This window comes from Triturus cristatus, chromosome 11 (assembly GCF_964204655.1).
Source record: "Triturus cristatus chromosome 11, aTriCri1.1, whole genome shotgun sequence".
Lineage (NCBI taxonomy): Eukaryota > Metazoa > Chordata > Amphibia > Caudata > Salamandridae > Triturus > Triturus cristatus.
The window spans coordinates 140,980,288-141,002,312 of NC_140594.1; the positions used below are offsets into that span (position 1 = coordinate 140,980,288).

The 22,025-nt window shown below is 44.8% G+C and overlaps 1 protein-coding gene across 14 annotated transcripts in view; it reads left to right on the forward strand.

Annotated features, from left to right (window-relative positions):
• Positions 1-22,025, forward strand: part of NCOR2 (nuclear receptor corepressor 2) — a 1,213,077-nt gene that overhangs the window by 1,066,217 nt on the left and 124,835 nt on the right. For all 14 annotated transcript variants that reach the window (XM_085635706.1, XM_085635715.1, XM_085635711.1 and 11 more), the window contains 2 exons: positions 5,081-5,220; positions 7,650-7,755. In XM_085635706.1, coding sequence (XP_085491832.1) covers positions 5,081-5,220; positions 7,650-7,755 — 246 coding nt within the window. The remainder of the gene's footprint in view (positions 1-5,080; positions 5,221-7,649; positions 7,756-22,025) is intronic.

The window sequence follows — 22,025 nt, forward strand, 5'->3', positions numbered from 1 at the left end:
TTCGCTGGAGACTTTGTCAATCACGTCTTTACTCAGCCCAGTAGAGTATTCATCTCTCACCTAATGCTATTGGCTGTTTGAGTGAATCCTTCCACCTCTTCTCCGTTGCTTGCATTGAATTGCTTAAGAAACCTCAACTGTAGCCCTCTTTGTCCGCTCCTGCTGGCTACCTCCTTAGTAGTTAGCTCAGGTGTGCTAACACTGCATGTTAGCACATTAATCCCTGACCTGTTGGCTTTGCCATTGCTTGTTCATTTTGTTTTGCTGTGGTGCTTCGTCCTAAAACAGAGCCAGCTGGCCATGCCATCACCAATCACTGAACACATGATGAATCCAGCTGGTGCAGAATGCATCTTCCTGCATGCTCACTGAATGCTGGGAACACAGTCCTTGGCTTAGTAGTACAGCTGACCAAACTTTCTTCAAAGGATCATAAACCTAACAATTTCTCATGGTTTGCAGTTGTTCTGTTAACTTGCTATTGTTTTTTAGAGTGTTTTTAATATGAATTTGGTGAATTTGTTTTGGTCTCAACTTCTTCTACTGAAAAAGCCAACAATTTTGAACAGACTCTCTTTAGTTTAAGTAATGTTTCTCCCGTGGGGCTAGTTACCAATCGGCATCTTCAATATCCTTTAGCAAACGACATGGACTGCATCCCAAAATAATAGATGAATGTAATGGCACAGTTTTCTAATTTGAGTAAGCGATTGTGGGTGGTTCTCTGTTGTTCATGGCAGTTTTTTTGTATAGGGAGTGCACTGATATCAGCAGAAGAAATGACGTTGTTGGTGAAACGTCACTGCATCAGAGTTATAAAATTGTGTTGGCAAAGCCCTTTATGGAGGATGTGAATTCTTGTGTAGTGGTCTGTGAAGTATCTCCATAGACAGATGAAACACTCCCAGTAGTATCCTGATGGGAGGGAGGATGTATCCGGGGTTATTATCTCCTAGCCACAGCCATGATCATAAGTGGAGTCATTTGAGGCTCTTCCACACACTTGTAGTTTTCTTTCTTGTGCCCATCGTGTTCTTAGCCATCAATGTGGCATTGGTGTATTTATGTAGACAGCCTGCAACTAGTTGGCTGTTCGTTGCAATGGATGAAAAATAGAATTTTCTAAAGCCACGAGGGTGTGTGCTCGTCCAAAACTCCCTCTCGAATCATGACGGACTCTGTTTTTGTTGAGCTTACAGTTCGTAGATTTGTAGATGGTTGCTTCTCATTAGCCAACTTCCTTGCAACAGGTCAAGTGTATGATCTCAAAGTCAGAAAGTCTATTCCCATTCCAAGAGGCTGCAGTTATTGCAAAATGTAGCAGCCCGCTCAGGATAGACCGTAGAGAAAGTATCGCTTCCATTTTGGAGCCGCCACCGATTCAAGGCCTTCACTAGGATCTATGTAGGATTGTTAGAGGGTTAACCATACCACGGTTGCTGAATTTCTTCGCAACAGCTGCTAGTGGGTCTCTCGTACGTCTGTGTAGCTGAAGAACGGTTTGAGTAGGACCTAGCTTAATAAATGGCCACCTCTTCCAAGTGCCAAATTCGGGTACTACTCCTGCCAGTCTCTCATAGGAGTATGCAGGTGTTTGGTAGTTTAATCTTCTGTACCAAGAGAATCAACTGTCCTGTAAGATAAAGATAATCCTGGGTTTGCTGTCATCGACCGCTGGAAACAGTGATGGCGCGCAGTAAGCTAGGCTGACCTGAAGAGCTTCTGATGAGTTGCGGACTTTAGGCTAGTGCAACGATTCCGCAAAGTTGTATTAATGGGATGTTTCTTGAACTGCACGTTGCCAACAACGGTGGCCTTTCGGCACTATGAGACTTGGGAAGTGGCAACTGTTGTTTATTTCTTCTCGTGGGTCCTCTGGCTGTCATTTGCTACTTTGCAGCGTATGGGTGTACTCAGAGGTTTGACGTTGGTGTCCCAGGGCCACCGACACTAAAGCACTCCAGTTGGATAACTAAATTACTCCCTTTGGGTCTGTGGCTTTCTCAGTGGTAGTGAAGTCAAGCTGACGAGCCTTACTCTAGGTGGTGTTCGGGGCTCCAAACTCAGATGAAGCATGGCAAAGTAAACATTTGTGGTCATCGGCTCATAGGACTGTTTGCTGATTTCTGGTTATTCGGTGTAGCACATGTGCCTACCAGACAGATTTCAGTGTATCCACGTTGGACTGTTCTGTTTGGCCCTCTACTGATGGCTCTGGAACGCCAGGTGCAAGGTTGGGACGCTTAGTAGGTTGGAGACCCTACGGCGGGATTCCCTGTGAAACCCCCCCCCCCCCCACTCTGGGACATGGGTCCTGTCCAAGTTCTTCGGCTTTCTGGGATACCAAAGGCAAGCTTGTTTCTTCTCTAGTGAATGGAGGGTGATTATAGGGAGTTAGTAGTAGGAGTCTTATGAAACGCAGTTTAAACGAGTCCTGTGGAGGACCCAAATAGTAGTACAGGTCTCATGTAATTTTGCAAAAAAGGGTCAAAAGGACCCTTTTTGTTTAGCACGCAGAAATGAGTGCCACAGGGGCGCTATACCCACGGAGCCTGGGCTGGGGCTTTCACTGGGTCCACCGGTGACACCGGTTCTTACTTGGAACTGCAGCTCAGAGTAAGAGGCCGGCCGCTCCCATGTCTCCGGAGCAGTACAGGTTAGAGAGATGGTTCAGATGGTTCCAGATACCAAGTAGCTGGCCAAAGCTAACCAGACACAACCTTGGGACTGGGAGTGAGGAAGAGAAATGTCTGTATTTCTCTGGGGCTTTGTAGGGGCAGCAGCAGCAAGCTCCAAAGGGGTAACGGGCAAGCTGGAGATGGTGCTGGCTCACCCGAGATGCTGTCAAGGAAAGTCTATCTGGGGCGCTTGGAGGATCCCGGCATGAATGTTGGAGAATCCAGCTGGCTGCAGGAGTCAACTCTTGCCTCGGAGGCATCCTTCTTGCAAAACATCTGCCGTGCCTGCTAGTCTGTTCACGGAGGGTCACAGCAGCAAGGCTGCTCCAGATCTGGTTCAGGGTCTGCAACCATCCCTCAGGGGAGGTGGCCCCCATCGAGGGCTGAGGAATCTCCTCGAACTCCAGACGAATTAGTTTCTGTAGACCAAAGTGCCCGTATTTACCCCCCTTTGGGACACCAGCAGAAAGCCATGATGAACCGCAGAGCTGCATTCTGCTCTATTTTGAAACGATCCTCCATTCAGCGGGAAGTGCATCTTTGGTGTTTCTCCTTCTGTTAGGCCACACTTAAACTGTGACAGCGAGAGGTCAGGGGGGCATTTTGAGTCCATACAGATTGCTTGAGACAGTTTCCATGTTGCTAGGATACAGCCAATGCACAGATGAGAGCAGGAAGAGCCAGTGATTATTTTCTATACCATCCATCCCTTACATTATTGGAGGGTGTGGCCAGAATAAAAAAAAACCAGTATGGCACGTGTCCTTCCGACAGACAACATTTAGGGGAAAACCCCGTCATCCTGGGCACAGTCACCTGGTCCCAAATACGTCGCTCTACACACTACGTAAAGGAACAGTTACATTTTACCAGGGAACCTGTAGGTAAAATTCTGTACCCCTAAACTATGTCAGCTTCCATTAGTTGCTGTACCCTCTATAACAATTGTCACCTAGCTGTATATCTGGGTTCACTTTGGAAGTACCCCTTTTCAGCAGAGCCCAGCTCTACAGTTTGCCAACTTTGTTTAAATGTCGACCATCACTGTTGGACTCGAGGTTTGCACGTTCCCGTGTGAGGAAAACGTAAAACGCTGTAGGACAGCGCAGTTTTTCCAAGTGATGGTCTGTTTTCTGCAACCAAAGACGCAGACCAGGGTACCCTGCTTACACCGATGTGCACATCTTAAGTAAGCATCAGGGTCATTTTTCTGTGGCGTCCAAATGAGATGGGAAGTTGTTCCAAAGCTTAGCTGCTTCTATCAAGAAATCATGTCCTCCAGTTCTAACCTTCTTGGTACAGGGGAATCGCAATCCGCTGACGGCCTGGAGAGCAGGCCTGTCTAAAACGCTAGTGCTGAATTCAGTTATTAGAAATAAAAAAAGATGCCTGAGGTGATAGGCAGCTGACTGACAATACAAAGAGAACTGCATTTGATATGTTGCCTTTGCAGTGTTCAGAGTGACGGGAAGACACAGTCTGTCGTTAACGTCTGATCAGTAGGGGGAAAGCTGCCACATTTTACAGATGGTGGATCAGAGATTTTATAAGACTAATGAGACCGAATTAACAGTCGTCTCTTAAGAGAACAAGAATCCTGCCCTACGCTGTCCTAAGAGACCTTTCATACAAAGCAGCATTGGCCAGGCATGTAGCGTTTGTGATGGACAGGAACTCTGGTGCCTTGCACTGCCGACCAAGTTGCTGCCTTCACGCTCGTAAGCTATTATTTTCTTCTGCTGCCCCCAAGTCACCCCTAGCTGGTTTAGTAGTGGTCTCACACGTGTGCGTGAGCTGGGAGGTATCGCAGCACCACAGACATCCAGTGCTCAGATCTGTGGGGTACTGTATAAAAAGTGCCTGCATGTCTGTGAGATGCCTTCAGGGCTCAGTTGTCCAGGAACGAGGGCTCAGGCTGGTCATATTCTGGCTGACTCAATGTGTGATCTTGGGAGGTGAGAGCCTGCAGAGCTTCTTAGATAAAATTTAAGTAGAGTAGCTTACGAAGTGGAGGAAGGCCGTCCACCGATTAGAAATGTGGCAGCTGAAGGACTGCAAAGTCTACAAGCGTGAATTATCGTAGAATGTGAGATGGTATAGCCAATAGTATTTTCATGTTTCCCCAGGGGTAACTGTATATCCTAAAAAATACTGCCGTAGTGCAAAACAGCGTGGCCTCATTAGATATTTACCAGTCTGGTTGATCGAAGCTTTGCACCCCTAAATTTGAGCTTTTAAATTGTGGTCTTTCTGTGGATAAACAAATCTTCTAGAAGGGAGTAGGTGAAAAGTAGACCTTAGATGTAACCCTACTGCCAGTACTGCTTCTATTTCAGTTTTTGAATTGTGCATTAGCATGTTCATTTAAAGAGTGGAGTAATATGTACTGTCTTTCTGTACAGGTCACCCGATGCCCTTAAACCTGCACGAGAGTGCCCGATCCGGGGTTCCCCGACTGTGCGGCATGTCCAATCCTCCTCCCCTTATTTCCTCCACCAAGCATCCTACGGTCCTTGAAAGGCCCATGGGCTCCATATCCCAGGTAAGTGCGGTGATCATGCTGTGACAGGATGGTAGACATTAACCTGGGGCAGGGAACTGGCGTTATCTGTGGATAGAATGGTAGCACGTGCCATGGACCAAGTATGGGTGGGCGAGACAATTACCACCAGGTGCTGACTAAAGGCCTATGAAATTATCATTTTTCCGGGAAAGTTGTGAAGTTTGTTCTGTTCTCAAAGCTTCATCTGCGGATGAAATTTACTACAAAAAAAGGACATTTTTCTGGCAAAAACACCCTACTCTTAGCTGCATTTTTAAAACTTATTATTTGAATTACACAAACTGAATGTAGTTGGCAACGTTTGAACAGTTTAAAAACATACCTCTCAAAGTTGTCTAAAGCGAAGTTTGTAAATTTCTCATGCCCCTTGTTATGATGTGTAACAGGGACTTAAAACCCGTGCCAGAAGGTGTTTAAAAATAAAAACTGTTACCAGCCCGAGGGGCCAATCCAGGTCGTGTAGTCTAAATGTGTGTATAAAAATACCTTTACTAAAATGGATGGGCCTGTATTTATGAAAGTCAGTGTTCAATTACGTTTAGGTACTGCCTAGTGTAAGACCAGATTTGAATTAGGTTAAGACTATCACATTATCAGTGGATCATTCTACTCCTAGCGTTATTAAGTTTTACACCACAAATAAATTACAGTAACTGTAATTACCATCAATGTACAGCCTAGTGCTGAAACATTTCTTTTGAGGGGCGGAGTTGGAAAGTTTGTTAATTTCCACCACGATCTTAATTTTCCGGAAAGTGAGGATTTTAATTTCTCATGTTACTGACTCCTTCGCCTTAATTTTCTTTAATAGCCAGTGGATCCTAATTGAAACATCTGCTTATTTTCAAAACCTGGTGCCTTAACACAAAGCCTGCTTAAAGAAATGGAACAGACTGCCACTTACCGCAAGTCCCCTTCTGAAACTGAAACTCGTAATACACTCAGCAAAAAAAAACCTATTTGCAACATTTTGAATATTAAGTGATAGTCCATGCTTATCAAAGACAATTAGAAATTGTTCACATATTCATGACACAAAAATCAATGTTTTAACCCAGGATCTCGTAAGGGATATAGGGACAGGCAAACCTGAAAAAGATACTATGCGGTTAAATATGTGCCTGTGAAAAAATAGGTATTTTTTAAAAATAATTGATGAAAAGAGGTACCGGGGAGATGAAATGATCGTGATAAAGATACTGCTTCTTTACTCTGTTCAGTGTAGTTCAAGGACTGCACTTTAGACAGAGGAGCAATATATTGGGTTGAAACGCTGATGTTGTTGCTCCATTTTTGTACCTAATGTTTGCAAAAGTAGTATTTGTTACGTAGGGCCACTGGAATTATGCATTAGGGTCTGACCAACTTATGCATCAGGCTTGACTGTATTATGCGGCAAAAGGCAAATTATGCAACATAACACAACACATTTTGTGATAAACAGAAGGGGGATGGGAGCACACTGCTTCACCTCCCAGCAAAGTTCGCCCCTTTGCATCCTGGTAAATGCAGTTCAATTTAAATGCTTACTTGAAATGTTGCAGAGTGTTTCACCAAAGTTGGTGTAGGTTAGTGCTGTTAATCTCTAGACACGTGTTTCTGGATTCGATCTTTCATCAGTAGAGATAAAACGAAATTCATCTGGGTTTTGCTGAGAAAGCTGCCACAATCCTCTCAGGTCTCTGTACCTCTCCCTGGTGCACAGGTGCATCTCCAAGAGCTGTGATAATCTTACTTCATGAATTGGTGATTTTGTCATTTGTTAACAACAATGCCTGTTCGAAATTTTCACCTCAATTGTACTAGTTCAACACCCAAATACAGCAATGAGCTACTGAGAGGTGACTGAACAAACTTTACAAAGAGCCTTCCATTGAGCGGCAACGTGTTGCGTTTTTAGTAACTTTTGATCCGTTTGAGCTAGCAACTATTTTGTATGTTAAAATCTGCAGACTGTGGATCAGATGATGGATTAGATGGCAAATGCAAATCTAAACTTGTGCGGAAAATGCTGCAGCTGCAGAACTGCATAATTCCAGTGACTCTGATGTTATGCATCTTTCAGTAATCTGTTCTTGGCTAATTTGCGGAGCTAGTGACTAGGAGACTTTCCTTTTTCATTTTTCCAAGAAACCTTTTGATATTCGTGCACTTAATAAATTGCTATAACACAACATTTAATTTAAAAACCTATACATGCTTTCACTAATCTCAACAGCCAGTTGGCACACCGTGGATTTTCTTTCTGGTTCTTCAAGAAAAATGTTTCCATTAGAGGCTGCTGCATTCCATGAAGCTTTGTGAAATTCTGCGTCAAAATTAAGACCTTCACTAATGTTGCCTTTAATTTCCATTGCTTTTTTCTTCATTTTATTGTTAAACTAAAATGTAGTTTTGGTTGTTTTTAGGGCGTACCTATGCAGCTTCATACGCCTTACAGTTCAGAACATGCAAAAGTCCCTGTGGGTTCGATCACTATGGGGTTACCATTGATCATGGATCCCAAAAAACTGGGTAAGTAATCTATTATTAATCTTTATTCCTCCTCCGGGTGTTAACGCCACACCTAGTTCATTGTTTTGAATAGTGCTGGCGTTTTGTTCTTTGGACAGTTCGCTTTTCGACATGTATTCTTCTGGTGTGTTTGAGGATGATGTGATTGGTCGCCATACCATCTTCAGAGGAGCTGAAGTGGGCAAGCAATAATAATTCATTGTCAGTTGATAATGTGCTGAGTGTGTTTTCACTAACAGTGACCACTTTGTAGAAGTGACTAGAAGATGCCCTTACACCAATTTCACGTTTTTCCCACATCTTCTTTTTGAATGTCTGTACAGTTGAGAATTCCCTCCAAGCCGGTGGTCGAAGTGGGCGGGATCGGCATCTACTTCTTTAATTCAATAAAGTCCGTTCTACATTTCTTTAGGTCTCGCCTACACAGCGCGCAAGCTCTGCTTTGGAGTGACCTCTTGGAATCACTCCGTACTTTTTGGGAAACTCGTGCATGTACTGCACTGTTTCCAATGAGTACTCGTGCATGTACAGCGTTTACCTTGCGGGAGCCAGCAGCGGCGCCGCCATCTGCTTGCAATGAACGCGCCTGCCGGCGCTCGCTCCTGCAAGGTAAACGATGTACATGGACTTCCAGCCGCGCTCCACTGAAACCCTTTTGAGTGGTGCCCTCCGCGTCTACAGGCATCCAGTAAGCGCCCACCGCTGCTTGCTCCCATAAGTTAAACGCCTGCGTCGCTTTAACTTTCGCGGCGGTTTGGTTGTCTTTTTTTTTTATTCCACTTAAAGCCCTGACTCTTCCTATTATTGTCAATGCTCTAACCAGTTTATTTACGGAGCTTTGGAGTCAGTGGGAGCACATCTACATAGCCGCCATCTTGCTCGACTGCCAGCCAAGCCTAGGGACATATACTTGTGTCTGTCCAAGGGCATGTCTTGTATGTTGGTCTTTCTTTGTTTGCGTCTATTTGTAAGAATATATGTTTTTGCGCCATTATATCTTTATTTTTATATATGTAAATCTGCCTTGGGTCAGTGTGTCTGTTAGTGTTGTGACAGTATATGCACGTATGGGCATTTGTGTCCATCTTTCTTTATTTGAGTCCGCCTGCCTGTATGGGTTCATATGCATATATCTATCTGTCTGTATTTACTTGTGTGCCTGTCTGGTTATTTGTATGCATTGTTGTTGGACGTGTGGGCGCTCATGAAATGTATGAGCATTTGTTTTGTTACATGTATCAGTATTCATGTGTAAGCAAACATTAATGTTTGTGTGTTGATTCGGCTTGTGTGTGTTGGTGAGCGTCTGAGTCTGCCTCTACGCATGCGTCAGCCTATCTGTGTATTCAGGCGCCATTGTGTTTACGTGTGCGAGACATGCTCGCGGGATTAATGTGCTGTGGTTCCTTCATGGCGAGGATGACGGACTGTCTTTGCTGGGTGAAGCAGTTTTAGGGCAGTGCCTCGGTTAATAAAGCACACCCGCCTCTCCTTTCATCTTTCGAGTCTCACTCTGACAGCTTCAACCCGCTGGGCTCTCATGTTTGTCACAGTACAGACTTCCTCTCGCTGGTGTGCGTGAGCTCTGCCCTCGTTTAACAGCAGGGAAGCAAAGAGAATAGCATTTCTTGGACTTGTTTACTTTGTTCTTGGACGGTGCTGTGTCTGGGTCAACAGTTGTTAATCTCCCACTCAGCAGCCACGGTGCTTGTTACATGCGGGGCACCCGCTGTCTTCATCGGGCTGCTTGTATGTTAAAAACATAACGAGGGTCGTCATCAGTGAACCTGGCTTCAGAGGGGTTGTGTAGCGCTTCTGTTGCAAATAGGATGGCAGTCAGTGCTTTACTTGCGCTGGTGTTTGCTGGTGGTGGGCACCAACCTGGGGCCTGTGAGTTGTTTTCCATCATTAAACTTTGACCTGGAGCAAGAGAGAAAGAAAGGCAAAAAAACCAGCATTGGCATAGCCAATAGGTCTCACCTCAGGGACTTTATAAGTGGTTAGCCATGCAGCAGTTGATGTTGCACCAAGGATATTGTGCTGTATAATTAAATACTTTTAAGGTTCCAAAGGCGAGACCTATTGGCTATGCCAATGCTTGTTTAAACATGCATCCCAGGACTGCAGAAATAGCCAAGGCCTACAGATAATGCTCTGAGTTTGTGGCCATTGGGGGACGAAGGGTGGGCAGAAAAGGAAAAGGACTCTGTCTTTTCCTTCTTGTCCAGAGAAGACAAGGACAGTGTGCACTTCTGCTCTGCTGCTGGCAGCTGCCCCTCTCTCTTTCTTCCTTTTATTCCCTCTCTTTTTGTCTAGCACCTCCTCACTTACTGCAAACGGTGACACAAGAAACGGTTCTCATCCTCTCTTTTCTCCTTTCGTTTATTTGTTTCCTTGTGAAATGGATCCAAAAAAGATAAACCCTTTTGCTGGAAATGTCATATTTTCGGACATTTTTCTATTCCAAAGTGCAGCCTTGGTACGGAGAGAAATAAAAGGTTAACAATATGAAAAATAAAGAAATAACTAAATAAAGAAAGACAAAGTGGTCACAAAGTGGCCAGATTGGTTTTGTTCACACCAAACATTTGCGCAACTTTACAAAGTTTGCCAGTGAAGCACTACTTTTGTTTTCTTGTATTTCTTTGAACAACATTGTTTTCCCTGAGTGGGGAAGGGCACCAATCCTGGAGTTACTGCAATACCTGGTCAATGGCTTGATTGGAAAACAAAATGCGTACCGCGGCTCTGTGTTCAGGGATATGGTCTTTTTATACCATACTGCTCATGTTTTGTAAGGATATAAGCAATGGACATTGAAACGGGCCCCTTCTGGGCACTGTAGTGACGTCCTTAACTTTTCAGGCAAAAAAACTCACTGATTTCTGAATAGTGAGTGTAAAAGCGTTAAGGTAACCATGTTGTTACATTTACATTAGATTTCGCATGCTTTACTTAATCTTGCATTCCCTATGAGTGTTTGCTTTTTCCAGGATGTTGTTACTTTTTGTCTAGCACCTCCTCACTTACTGCAAACGGTGGCACAAGAAACGGTTCTCATTCTCTCTTTTCTCCTTTCATTTATTTGTTTCCTTGTGAAATGGATGCAAAAAAGATAAACCCTTTTGCTGGAAATGTCATCTTTTCGTACATTTTTCTATTCCAAAGTGCAGCCTTGGTACGGAGAGAAATAAAAGGTTAAAATATGAAAAATTAAGAAATAACTAAATAAAGAAAGACAGAGTGGTCACAAAGTGGCCAGATTGGTTTTGTTCACACCAAACATTTGCGCAACTTTACAAAGTTTGCCAGTGAAGCGCTACTTTTGTTTTCTTGTATTTCTTTAAACAACATTGTTTTCCCTGAGTGGGGAAGGGCACCAATCCTGGAGTTACTGCAATACCTGGTCAATGGCTTGATTGGAAAACAAAATGCGTACCGCGGCTCTGTGTTCAGGGATATGGTCTTTTTATACCATACTGCTCATGTTTTGTAAGGATATAAGCAATGGACATTGAAACGGGCCCCTTCTGGGCACTGTAGTGACGTCCTTAACTTTTCAGGCAAAAAAACTCACTGATTTCTGAATAGTGAGTGTAAAAGCGTTAAGGTAACCATGTTGTTACATTTACATTAGATTTCGCATGCTTTACTTAATCTTGCATTCCCTATGAGTGTTTGCTTTTTCCAGGATGTTGTTACTTTTTGTCTAGCACCTCCTCACTTACTGCAAACGGTGGCACAAGAAACGGTTCTCATTCTCTCTTTTCTCCTTTCATTTATTTGTTTCCTTGTGAAATGGATGCAAAAAAGATAAACCCTTTTGCTGGAAATGTCATCTTTTCGTACATTTTTCTATTCCAAAGTGCAGCCTTGGTACGGAGAGAAATAAAAGGTTAAAATATGAAAAATTAAGAAATAACTAAATAAAGAAAGACAGAGTGGTCACAAAGTGGCCAGATTGGTTTTGTTCACACCAAACATTTGCGCAACTTTACAAAGTTTGCCAGTGAAGCGCTACTTTTGTTTTCTTGTATTTCTTTAAACAACATTGTTTTCCCCGAGTGGGGAAGTGCACCAATCCTGGAGTTACTGCAATACCTGGTCAATGGCTTGATTGGAAAACAAAATGCGTACCGCGGCTCTGTGTTCAGGGATATGGTCTTTTTATACCATACTGCTCATGTTTTGTAAGGATATAAGCAATGGACATTGAAACGGGTCCCTTCTGGGCCCTGTAGTGACGTCCTTAACTTTTCAGGCAAAAAAACTCACTGATTTCTGAATAGTGAGTGTAAAAGCGTTAAGGTAACCATGTTGTTACATTTACATTAGATTTCGCATGCTTTACTTAATCTTGCATTCCCTATGAGTGTTTGCTTTTTCCAGGATGTTGTTACTTTTATTTTAGGCAGCATATTACTCTTGTCTAGTGCGTAATTTTAATTGAGTCGCATCTGGGTGTTTATAGCAGCGCACATATGGGTTGCAGTTGAAGGCAGTGCGAGTTCCTCTCAGTGGGGTAGTATGGTGTTCTGTGAAGGAGAGGATGTGGCTCTATGGACAAAGCTGCGGAAATAAAAAATGGGGAACCTTCATGGCCAGTAAAACCGACCACTCTCCTGAGGGAGCACATTCCCATGGTAAACCCTAGAAGGTCCGCTAGACCTTAGAAGCCCTGGTGTCTTAGCACCAGCAGGTGGACCCTAGCAGTGGCAAGTGTGGGTTAACCTTGAAGGCCTGTCCACTAAAATCCATACTGAAGGTCATCTCCAGTCTTGCGGGCAGACCTATGAAGCAGCAGACCCTAGAGCGACAGTGACTATTATTACCCTATTGAGGTCACAGGGCCCTCGAGAAGGGCCAGCTCTAGGGCGGTGCGAACGGTGTGACCACACCAGGCGCTGACTTTGGGTGGGGGAGTCATGTTTGCAAGTATATTATGGTTTTAAAAAGCACTTGCTGCCTCCTTTCTGGCTCGGAGAAAAATAGCTTGTGCTTCCACTTTTAAGCGCTCTGATATACTCATCAAGGGTCATATTCGCGATATATAAAACTTAACAGATAAATAAATAAGTGTATTTGGGGCATTCTGTGATTGGAAATATATCCCACTTTGTGAATGTATGTTCGAGGCATATGAGCATGTAGAGCTGCAGAGCCACACACGCCCACCCGCCCACCCGGGACCTGTATCTGTTCCAGCATTGTCTTAATTAGACACTACACATGGACATCCTTTCTTTCTACTTCTTATACACTCCATCATTTCCCATCATGGCGAAAAACAATCTGAGGATGGAGTGGATGCCCATATGCGCACTGTTGTCCAGAGGAGGAGTCACCTATCTCGTGACCAAAGACTTCTTCCAAAGACAACAACAACCTGCAATCATCCCAGCCCAACACCAGATAGCGATCTTATCCTTAGTGTGTGGCTCTGCAGCTCTACATGCCAAGAACAGATGCATACTGGTAAGTAGCATATTCCTTTAATGTCAATAACTTACATTGAGTCTTAAATAATCATGTTTATCCATTGGTTGAATTAAATAACATAATAAGCTGTAACGGGTCAGTGAAATGCCAAACAAGTACTAAAAATTGGGATGTTTTGCGCATTCTGGCCACACCTCTAACCCCGCCCACTGATCCAATCCTCGGGGTATTCCCGCCCTCTAATTCTCCGCCCAAAGTTCCCCTACTTTTTTTCCCACTTCGACCACTGCTCCAAGTGTCCAAGTTTTGTAAATTTAACTACCAGTCTTTTAATAAAGGTGGCAGATTATATGAGTGAAACCACACTTGCCTAGGTATGGTCACTCCACCTTGTGTCCCAGTGGACATCTTGTACTATACACGGTGGTCTGGTCTGTGACCCAGGCGTGGACATGTCAATGCCGTCTGCTCATGCGTCATATAGATTTAAGCAGTCTGGAGTCCAGGCTGAAAAAGCTTTTGCGATTTTTGTGAATAATTTACGGGAAATGCAGTTGATTCGAATCAATACGGTAATGAGCGTGAGGTGAGAAACGGGGTAATTGGTCGGAGGAAAGTCTGAGGTTAATCGAGGAATAGGCGGCTGGAACACAGCTGATTGTGGTTCAGTGATACAGCGTTGTGTTTGCAATTTCACTCAATGTCTTTTCCGTTGAAAATCGAGTGCAGACGTCAAAGGAGCAGAAGGCAACGGGGAGTGTGCCGTGGACAGACTGACAGCTGTGAGTCAACAGCGCCTTCAAGGGTCTGGACGCTACCATAAGTGGGGGGGAGGAAACAGTGGTTAGTTTTGAGGGTTTCAGATGTTTCCCGAACTCTCAAGCTGTGTACTGTTTGTTCTTCATTTTGGTATTTTAAGTCTTGCATTCCAAATGGGGGGTAATGCACAATGACAAATACCTGTATTAGCGAGGAAAAAAACTCTTGGGCTAGGTACTGGCTCCTGTCGTGGGTAGACGGACAGAGAAGGCCCATGTAAAATGTAAATGTTAATTTGATACTTGTATAGCGCACTACTCACCCGCAAGGGTCTCAAGGCGCTTGTACGAATACCGCTGTGGAACCCATCCTGGCTTTCCCTGTGAGGCGTCCACTCCTGGGCACCCCCAAGGTGGAGGCCAGGCATCCTTAGCGTTGTGGGGGCCGTTGTGGAGATTAAGCAAGCTATTGCCCAGAGTTGCAGAGTGGGACTCCATGATTGGAATAGGCACCGAGGCGAGAATTATCAGTTCCGTGGAATTTTTTGAGCCCAAGACCCGCCGAGGCGGGGAATTGAACCCTGGTCCCGGGCTAGGCCTCTGCATCAGGGTCTGCCGCTCTAATCATTGAGCCACACTTCTCCTCTACGGTGGTTTGGTGAGCTCAGTCTGTCTAAGCCTCGGCGCCAGGGGCTGGCGAGATGGTCAGAGCAGCTTTGTGTGTAAAGCAGGTGGGTCTAGCGTTTGTCCACGATGGGCCATGTCTGTTTTCACGATATCTGAAAAAGAAAAATCTTTGTTTGCTGCATGGGGTGTTGTAAAAACATGCAGGTTTCTCTCCTGCCTTCTAGTGTTGGGTTTGGAATATTGCGATTTGATTTTCATCAAAGTCTTTAGTTTGTGCCTCTATGGACTAGTGACTACACCCTCAGGAAACTCAGCGCACCAGGACAGCGACTCCCACCATAGATTACTCCCCCCCCCCCTCTCCCCCTCCCCCCCCAATTATAAGTTCAGAGCGGTTTATTTAACCGATGCAGGGGGATCAGCTGTGTCCTGGGATGTCCAATGTGGATCCGGGCAGTCGGATCCATGCCAGATTTTCCGTATATCCCGCCAAGATAAATGTACATACAGTGGATCTAAATTCTGTCCTGGGTCTGCATTGGGTATCTCTGTTTTGCATAGTCACTGATCCTGAGAGACCGACAAGGCACCAGGCCCTTTGTTTAAAGGGTGTGCGGCTGACTGACATGAGCTGCTATGATGCTCGGATCACTTTTTTCGGAGTGGATGGAGAGAAGTTTCACGTAGGAAGGCTGGAACATGAGGGATCGTTGTAGGCAAAGTGTGATGAGATGAAGCAAGGCCGAATAATCCACAAGCGAGAGAAGCGCTGAACTTGGCTCGCGCGAAAGTAGCCGGAGAAAAGGAAATTGGCAAAGCTGTGAGAAGTTTTCTCCAAGGTGCAAAGTATGACATACTAGGTCAGGGTAACCTCTCCTTATTTTTGGTTCTACTAAAAGGCTTTGTCAGGGCTTGTTGATTGCGGTGGTGCCTGTTATTGAAGTCGCCCGCAGTGTCATGAGTGCTGGCACGCGGAAGTGGACGGGAGCCCAAAGAAACAAGCACTGGTGCCAAGCAGACACTGTCAATGTTTACCAGGGTTCCTGAGGGCCTGCAGTGCACCGAGTGGCTGAGCTCTGAAACCTTAGTAAACCAAAGTTCAGCACAACAGCGCAGTGGGAGGGGTGGCTTGGGAAACTATTTGGAAATTGCGCCCAAACATTCCATTATCATTTTGTCAGTGGACTTGTATTCCATTCGGAACAATTTCGGACTGATTGTATTTTTGGAAGCCTGAGTAATTCCATGCTTAAAATGGAAGGAATGAATGACTGGTGTGACACTAGAAGCAAAAGACAGTCATTGAGTAAAGTGCGAGGAAGACTCCCCCAGGCTTCTGTTTTTCAGGTTTTGGAACAAATTGGAAGGCGGCGCAGACGGTTGGGGACATCTGCAGAAATCCAGTGTGGGCACAGCATGTAGAGGGAGCGACTCCGGATGAAAGGGAAAGATAAAAGGGAAGAGCTCAAGAAGAAAAACGTTCGAGGGAAAACCAGCCACCACCAAGTTTGAGTACTTCCAAGACTTCACAGGGAACATATTTTTGAAAGATAAAATATTTTTGAGAACAGGCAGTTATGCATATATAATATAATCGAAATAATTCGAAGTGGCCTGTTCAGCACGCTCTGTAGTGCATACAGGCCCATACCTTCTGAGGGATTATTAACAGATGGATTTTTTGCTTTTCTGGCCTTAAAAGTATTCAGAAAGCCCCCAACCAAAACATTAACGTGCCTTCTGTTTTTATGGTCTGGCGGTTTCTGTCAATGCTATTAAGTTTAACGCATGTCTGCGTCAAGATGACAGAGCCGTCGGTCAAACTTTTTTTTTCTTTGTTCTAAAAGAAAATCCTGAAGTGGGATTTTCATTTTGAAAATAAAAAAAATGCCCCTCAGACCAAGGGAGTCACCTCCCATGGAGAGGGGGGCATTTTTTGTTTTTTACTGCCCCTAACCGCTGGGATTTTCCTGATAGCGATGGGCAGTAAAAAAAGAGGTATATGTCCACCCATCTAAATTGAGCATGCATATAGTCCTAGTGCCCTTACTCTTTCAGGCTATCGGAAAAGTTTGGCCACGGTGGAGACAAAGTAGTCTCCGCCGTTGCCAAACTATAGTCCGCCTGCATATAAATTTGGCAGGTGCACCATTGTATTCGCGGTAAGGATGCTCCGAGTGGGTTTCCAAGGTCTGGTTTGACAGTGCACTTGTCATCTGACCGTTCAACCTAGTTCTTTGTTTCCACACAAATACATATCCATTCCCATGCCATCAACGTGTAATGCTTTACATTATCATATAACATTCCTTTAAAGCCAGCCCGATTGACATTGCCAATGCTTGTTTTTCAAAGTTACGCCTGCAAGAGAAGACTGGCAAATGCAGATTGTTGCTGACACAACGATCAGTTTACTGAAATGTCTGCCTTTTATTGTGATACTCCACATACCCCCACGTCAGGAGCAGGCGTGGTGTCCCCCTTTAGTGTGCATTTACAGTTAAGTTGAACCATCAAAGGAAAAACCTGGTCTTAAAACTCTGGTCCACTTTGACAGATCTACATGACATTTTCAAAAGTATGCCTTTGACCTTCTCTGAATGAATTTTTCATCCAATTTCGTGGTGATTGCCCACGAAGGGGTCACAGTTTTTAGAGGGAGGAGGGTCCAAGTGCTGGCATATTTTTGTTCAAGCGTGCAGCGAAACACGGTGGACGAAATGACATCACCCTTGGCAGGAAGGAAGGGTTTGGCAACAGCTGCCTTCCTCTTGCGGTTTGGTGTAAACCTGCGCTGGAGCATTTGATTTTTCTAAAGAGGAAATAGGAACTTGAACTTGAACGACCTCGAACTTGTATTCCTGTTAGACAACCTCAGAGCAGCTGATGCCCCGCCCAGAGCCGTGCTTACTGCAGCCGCCTGAGTGCATCCCAAGCCGCTGAGCAGAGAGCATTGCCTGCAAAAAACATAGACAAGGGGGGGCACGCGGCAACTCCCAGGAGGGTGGGAGTACACCCCAGGGGGAGGGGCCACCTCATGTTAAGGGGAGGCGACGTGGTCCAACGCCAGTTTTGGCAATCAATGAAAAACATGAGGGCATGGCAGTCAAATTTGTTTTACCAACTGATGCCTTATTGGGGAAAAAACAGAGCTGGACAGTCGCAATGGCATTACCCACCCCAGCCCCGCCCAAAAGATCACATCCTGGGACTGTGATGTGGCGTTACACTGATCCCCTGCCTCTTTTTGTTCTGCACACAGCTCTGCTATTTTGCTACAGTAAACATGTTCTCTAATGCATGATGCTGCTTCTAAGCGCTCTGACTAAAAGCTAAATGCAGAAAAGTTCAAATCAACCAATAACGATGTAATGCTCGGGAGTGCAACACGGTCGGTGTGCTTTTTTTTTTTTCTTTCTAAATTTGACGTTGTGAAGAGGTGTGTGGTTTACTTAGCAGGCGTTTGAGCCCTCTAAGACAGGGACATTAAAGCAATAATATTCAGCTTGGCGTGAATACCTTCCAGGTTGTTCCAGATCTCTTCTACTGGACAGGTCAGCGGCCACGCTTTCGCTGGACCTGTGAAACTTCTGACCCCATGCAACTCCTGACCGTGGCAAGCGGTTGTCTCAGTTGACGGTGGGCTTTTACCCTCCCGGGTGATTACCGGCACCAGGTTATTTTCAACTCCCCTCTTTTGTGCTCGGTAACACACCTTACTACTTCGGTGACACTGCTTCGACTTTAACAACCGTGGGATGAGGGTCCTAGCAGACGAGGCCAGGAGACGGAACTCAAACATGTGTATCTTTTATATAGGTCTTTATTTAGGGTGATATATATTGCCCCTCTGAATATGAACATAAAGAACAGTGAAAATTGGGCAGAACTCTAAAAAAGTAGATAGCAGGCCTTGAACATCACAGTGTAAAATGTGTTGTTACGTAGGTAAGGCGCTTTTCCCTCTGTTATCGCCCATGGGCACCCTGCGGAGCTTCTCCCTGGCACCCACCAAATTCTTTGTGAAACTAGAGGGACCGGGAGCTCTTGAATAGGTCCAGCACACGTACTCCCTAATAACAGTAGTTTAAATATAAGGGTGTGCAGTTCGTATGAGAAGTGGTGGTGGTCCGGTCTATGGAATAACCTTGCACGCATGCTCTAAGGGACCATTATTTCCGATATGAGCTGCACTGTTTTTACTTAGGTTAGCGAGCCGCATTTATAAAGTTTAGTAAACAGAGCTTCCCTAAAACTATTTTAAATCACTATGACCATCTCACCACACTACTCACCACAGCCCACACACCTTCACTCACCCAACGGCTTTATCGAAAAGAACTCCGCCAAAGAGCCCCTTTGCGGGTGCCCTTCGGGCATTGTAGCACCGGCCCGATGAGGAGCACGGCCAAATGATGAAGCATGACACCTTTCGGGCGTGTGTAAGGGCACTTCCTCCATTAGGAGGTTATTCCATAGACCTCACCACCACCAACACCACCTCTCTTAGGAACTGCAAACCCACCAAATTCTCCATGCCCTTTGGAAACTTTTGCTATTGAAATGTTGTTGTTTTTTTTCTGCTGGTTGCCACTTTTTCATAATACCACTACGGTGACACCCGCAAACTTGGAAGAATTCATGGAATTGATGACCGAAACCCCTCTTAAGTGTTACCCCACAAGGACGAGCAACGTTGAGCCTGCGTTGACAAGTTGCCATCATTCTCTTTTCTGATTCTGGTCGCGCAGAAGTTCTAAGAATTCTTCCATTCCTCGAGTTAGGGTGATGGAGGGGGAAATCTATAGAAGATGGTGAATCAGAGCGAATCTCATCCGTGTCCTAAGGGTCTGGTTACAGCCAGGCATCCCAGTGTACACCTACATGGATGCCTTGAACCCTTTATGAAACTGTTCAGTCCCCAGCCACTAGGTGGCAGCATTGAAAGCAGGTGATTCTGTAACATCAAAGCCTAAATTGGTGTTACAGGTGAATATCCTTTGTTTCTCGTTCTCTCTGTAGCCGATCTTTTTATTTACCACCTTTTTATTCCTAAAGTTAGTGCAGCTCTCTGCGGCACTGTATAAAGTTGCCCTTTGTGGTCCAGATTTCAAGACATGCTCCCCGCTTAATTTCAGGGACCAATCACTGGGCATTCTGCTTTGTCTATTTTATTTATTTTTATTTCAACAGTTTTGTATAGCGCGAACAAGACCCTTGCGGGTATCAGAGCGCTTTACAGGGCATATGCATGAGATTGTCAGATACATATAAATACGATAAATTATGCGAATACATTCCTGGTAACTGTTAGCTACTAGCATATATCAACAAGAGTGTATAAGAAAGTTCAGGTGAATCTGGACAAGAAAATCGCTTTCACTTCTTTTTTGAAGAAGGCAGCGGATGGATTCAGTCTTGTTTCTGGTGGCAAGTCGTTCCAAATCCTAGGGACCATTCCTGAGAAGGTACGATTGTACGTTTTTTTCTTGAAGAAACATTGTGGTTTAAGTAGAAGATTATCAGAACTCCTAGTGGTTCTGCTACCACCCAATAGTACTAGTTTCTCCACAAGGTATCTCGGGGTTTTCTGGTGCAATGCCTTATGTGTCATACAGGCGATTTTTAAATGGATTCTGGCCTCAAGAGGTAACCAGTTGAGGGCACGAAGGTCAGGGGGGATGTGGCAGTTTCTTCTGGAGCCTGTGATGAGTCTAGCGGCTGTGTTGATTGAGGCTCTTAGCGGAGCGGTTGTGGATCTGGGAAGACCACAGAGAGCGATACTCCCATAGTCCACTCTGGGAATTACTAGGGTTTGAACTGCCTGTTTAAAGTCATTTGCGGAAATGAATGGCTTCAGTTTTCTCAGGGTGTTCATCTGAAAATGGGCTCCTTTAGTTGCAGCGCTGATGTGTTTCTGCATGTTTAGTTTATTATCCAGAGTTATTCCAAGGGATTTCGCAGAATCAATGGTGAGAGGTTGACCATCGAGTGCAGTTAGGTGCTGCATCCACTCGCGGATCAGGACTGTTTGATTGGGGGGAGCGATAAGGAGGAATTCTGTTTTTAGTGTGTTAAGTTTTAGATGATTGCTTGCCAACCAGCTCTGTGCTTTTTGGAGTGTAGAGTTAAGGGACTTGATGTCTTCAAGAGAGTTGACCTTCATGTAGAGTTGTGTGTCGTCGGCGTACATGTGATATTGGATGTTTGAGGAATTGAGAAGCTCAGTGAGTGGTTCCATAAATAGGTTGAAGAGTGTTGGGGAGAGGGAAGATCCCTGGGGTACTCCCAAGATGACTGGGGTGGGGTTAGATAAAGATTGGCTGATCTTGAATCTTTGTGTTCTGTTTTGGAGGAAGGAAGTGAACCAGTTTAACACTGTTCCAGGTAAACCCATTCTGTGTTTCAGGAGGTCTAGTAGGTTGCTGTGTTTGACTGGGTCGAAGGCTGAGGATAAGTCCAGTAGGATTAACAAACAGGCTTTATTACAGTGAGGTCCGTGGCTGCAGTTACAAAGACTTCTCTTTCTCACCTTTCATATTAGTCATTCTTCTCGCATGGATCTACACTGAGCACACTCAATGAATCAATCATTTGTAAAGCACGCTACTCACCCGTGAGGGTCTCAAGGTGCTAAAGGTGGGGGGGGGGGGGCAGCTACTGCTCGAACAGCCAGGTCTTGAGAAGTCTCCTGAAAGTGAGCAGGCCCTGGGTCTGACGCAGGTGGGCGGGAAGGGTGTTCCACTCAGTGAGTGTCCCACTCTCTGTGCCCTGGTTGGTGCCTTCAGTTTGATTAAGTTGGACCTGCCTAGAGTAAGGGAATGTTCCTCTCTCATCAGACAGCTGCACTGAGTAGCCCTGGGCGTTACTCAAACGTTGGGAAATTTCCTCTTGTGTGAAAATTTTGCGTTACACAATTTTGCCCAAGTTTCGCCCGCGAGAGACTGGTTCTCGCAGAAAATGTCTTCCCTTCGAGAGACATTTTGCTCAAACCAGTATTCCACCGTATCACGTGTGCCTTCCTTTGCGCAAGGTATACATTTTCACTCGCGGTACCAGCAGCCCACAATTTGCGTAATATTACTGAAATTTTTGTAAAAAATAACACATTTTGCTCACCCTTAAGGTACTGTTGTGCGCTACAAGTGTCGAGAACGTCATTTCCATTAAAAGATCATGTGTCCGCTGCACATTTCAATGCCCTTAGCGACTGTAGAATGTTTTCTCTGGTAAAGTAATTCATAAAAGACATGTACACAGTAAGATTCATTGGACGGATCTCTAAAATCCTCTTTTAATACTCAAAGTACTTATGGAATATTAGCTGGTCCTAAAACGTAAAAAAAAAAAAAAATGTACAAATTCTAAAAGGAACCATTGTTGCATAGTTCCCTGGTTCCTTGTCTTCTGGTGCCCTTGTGGTGGTGATCTGCTCAGAAGAATAAT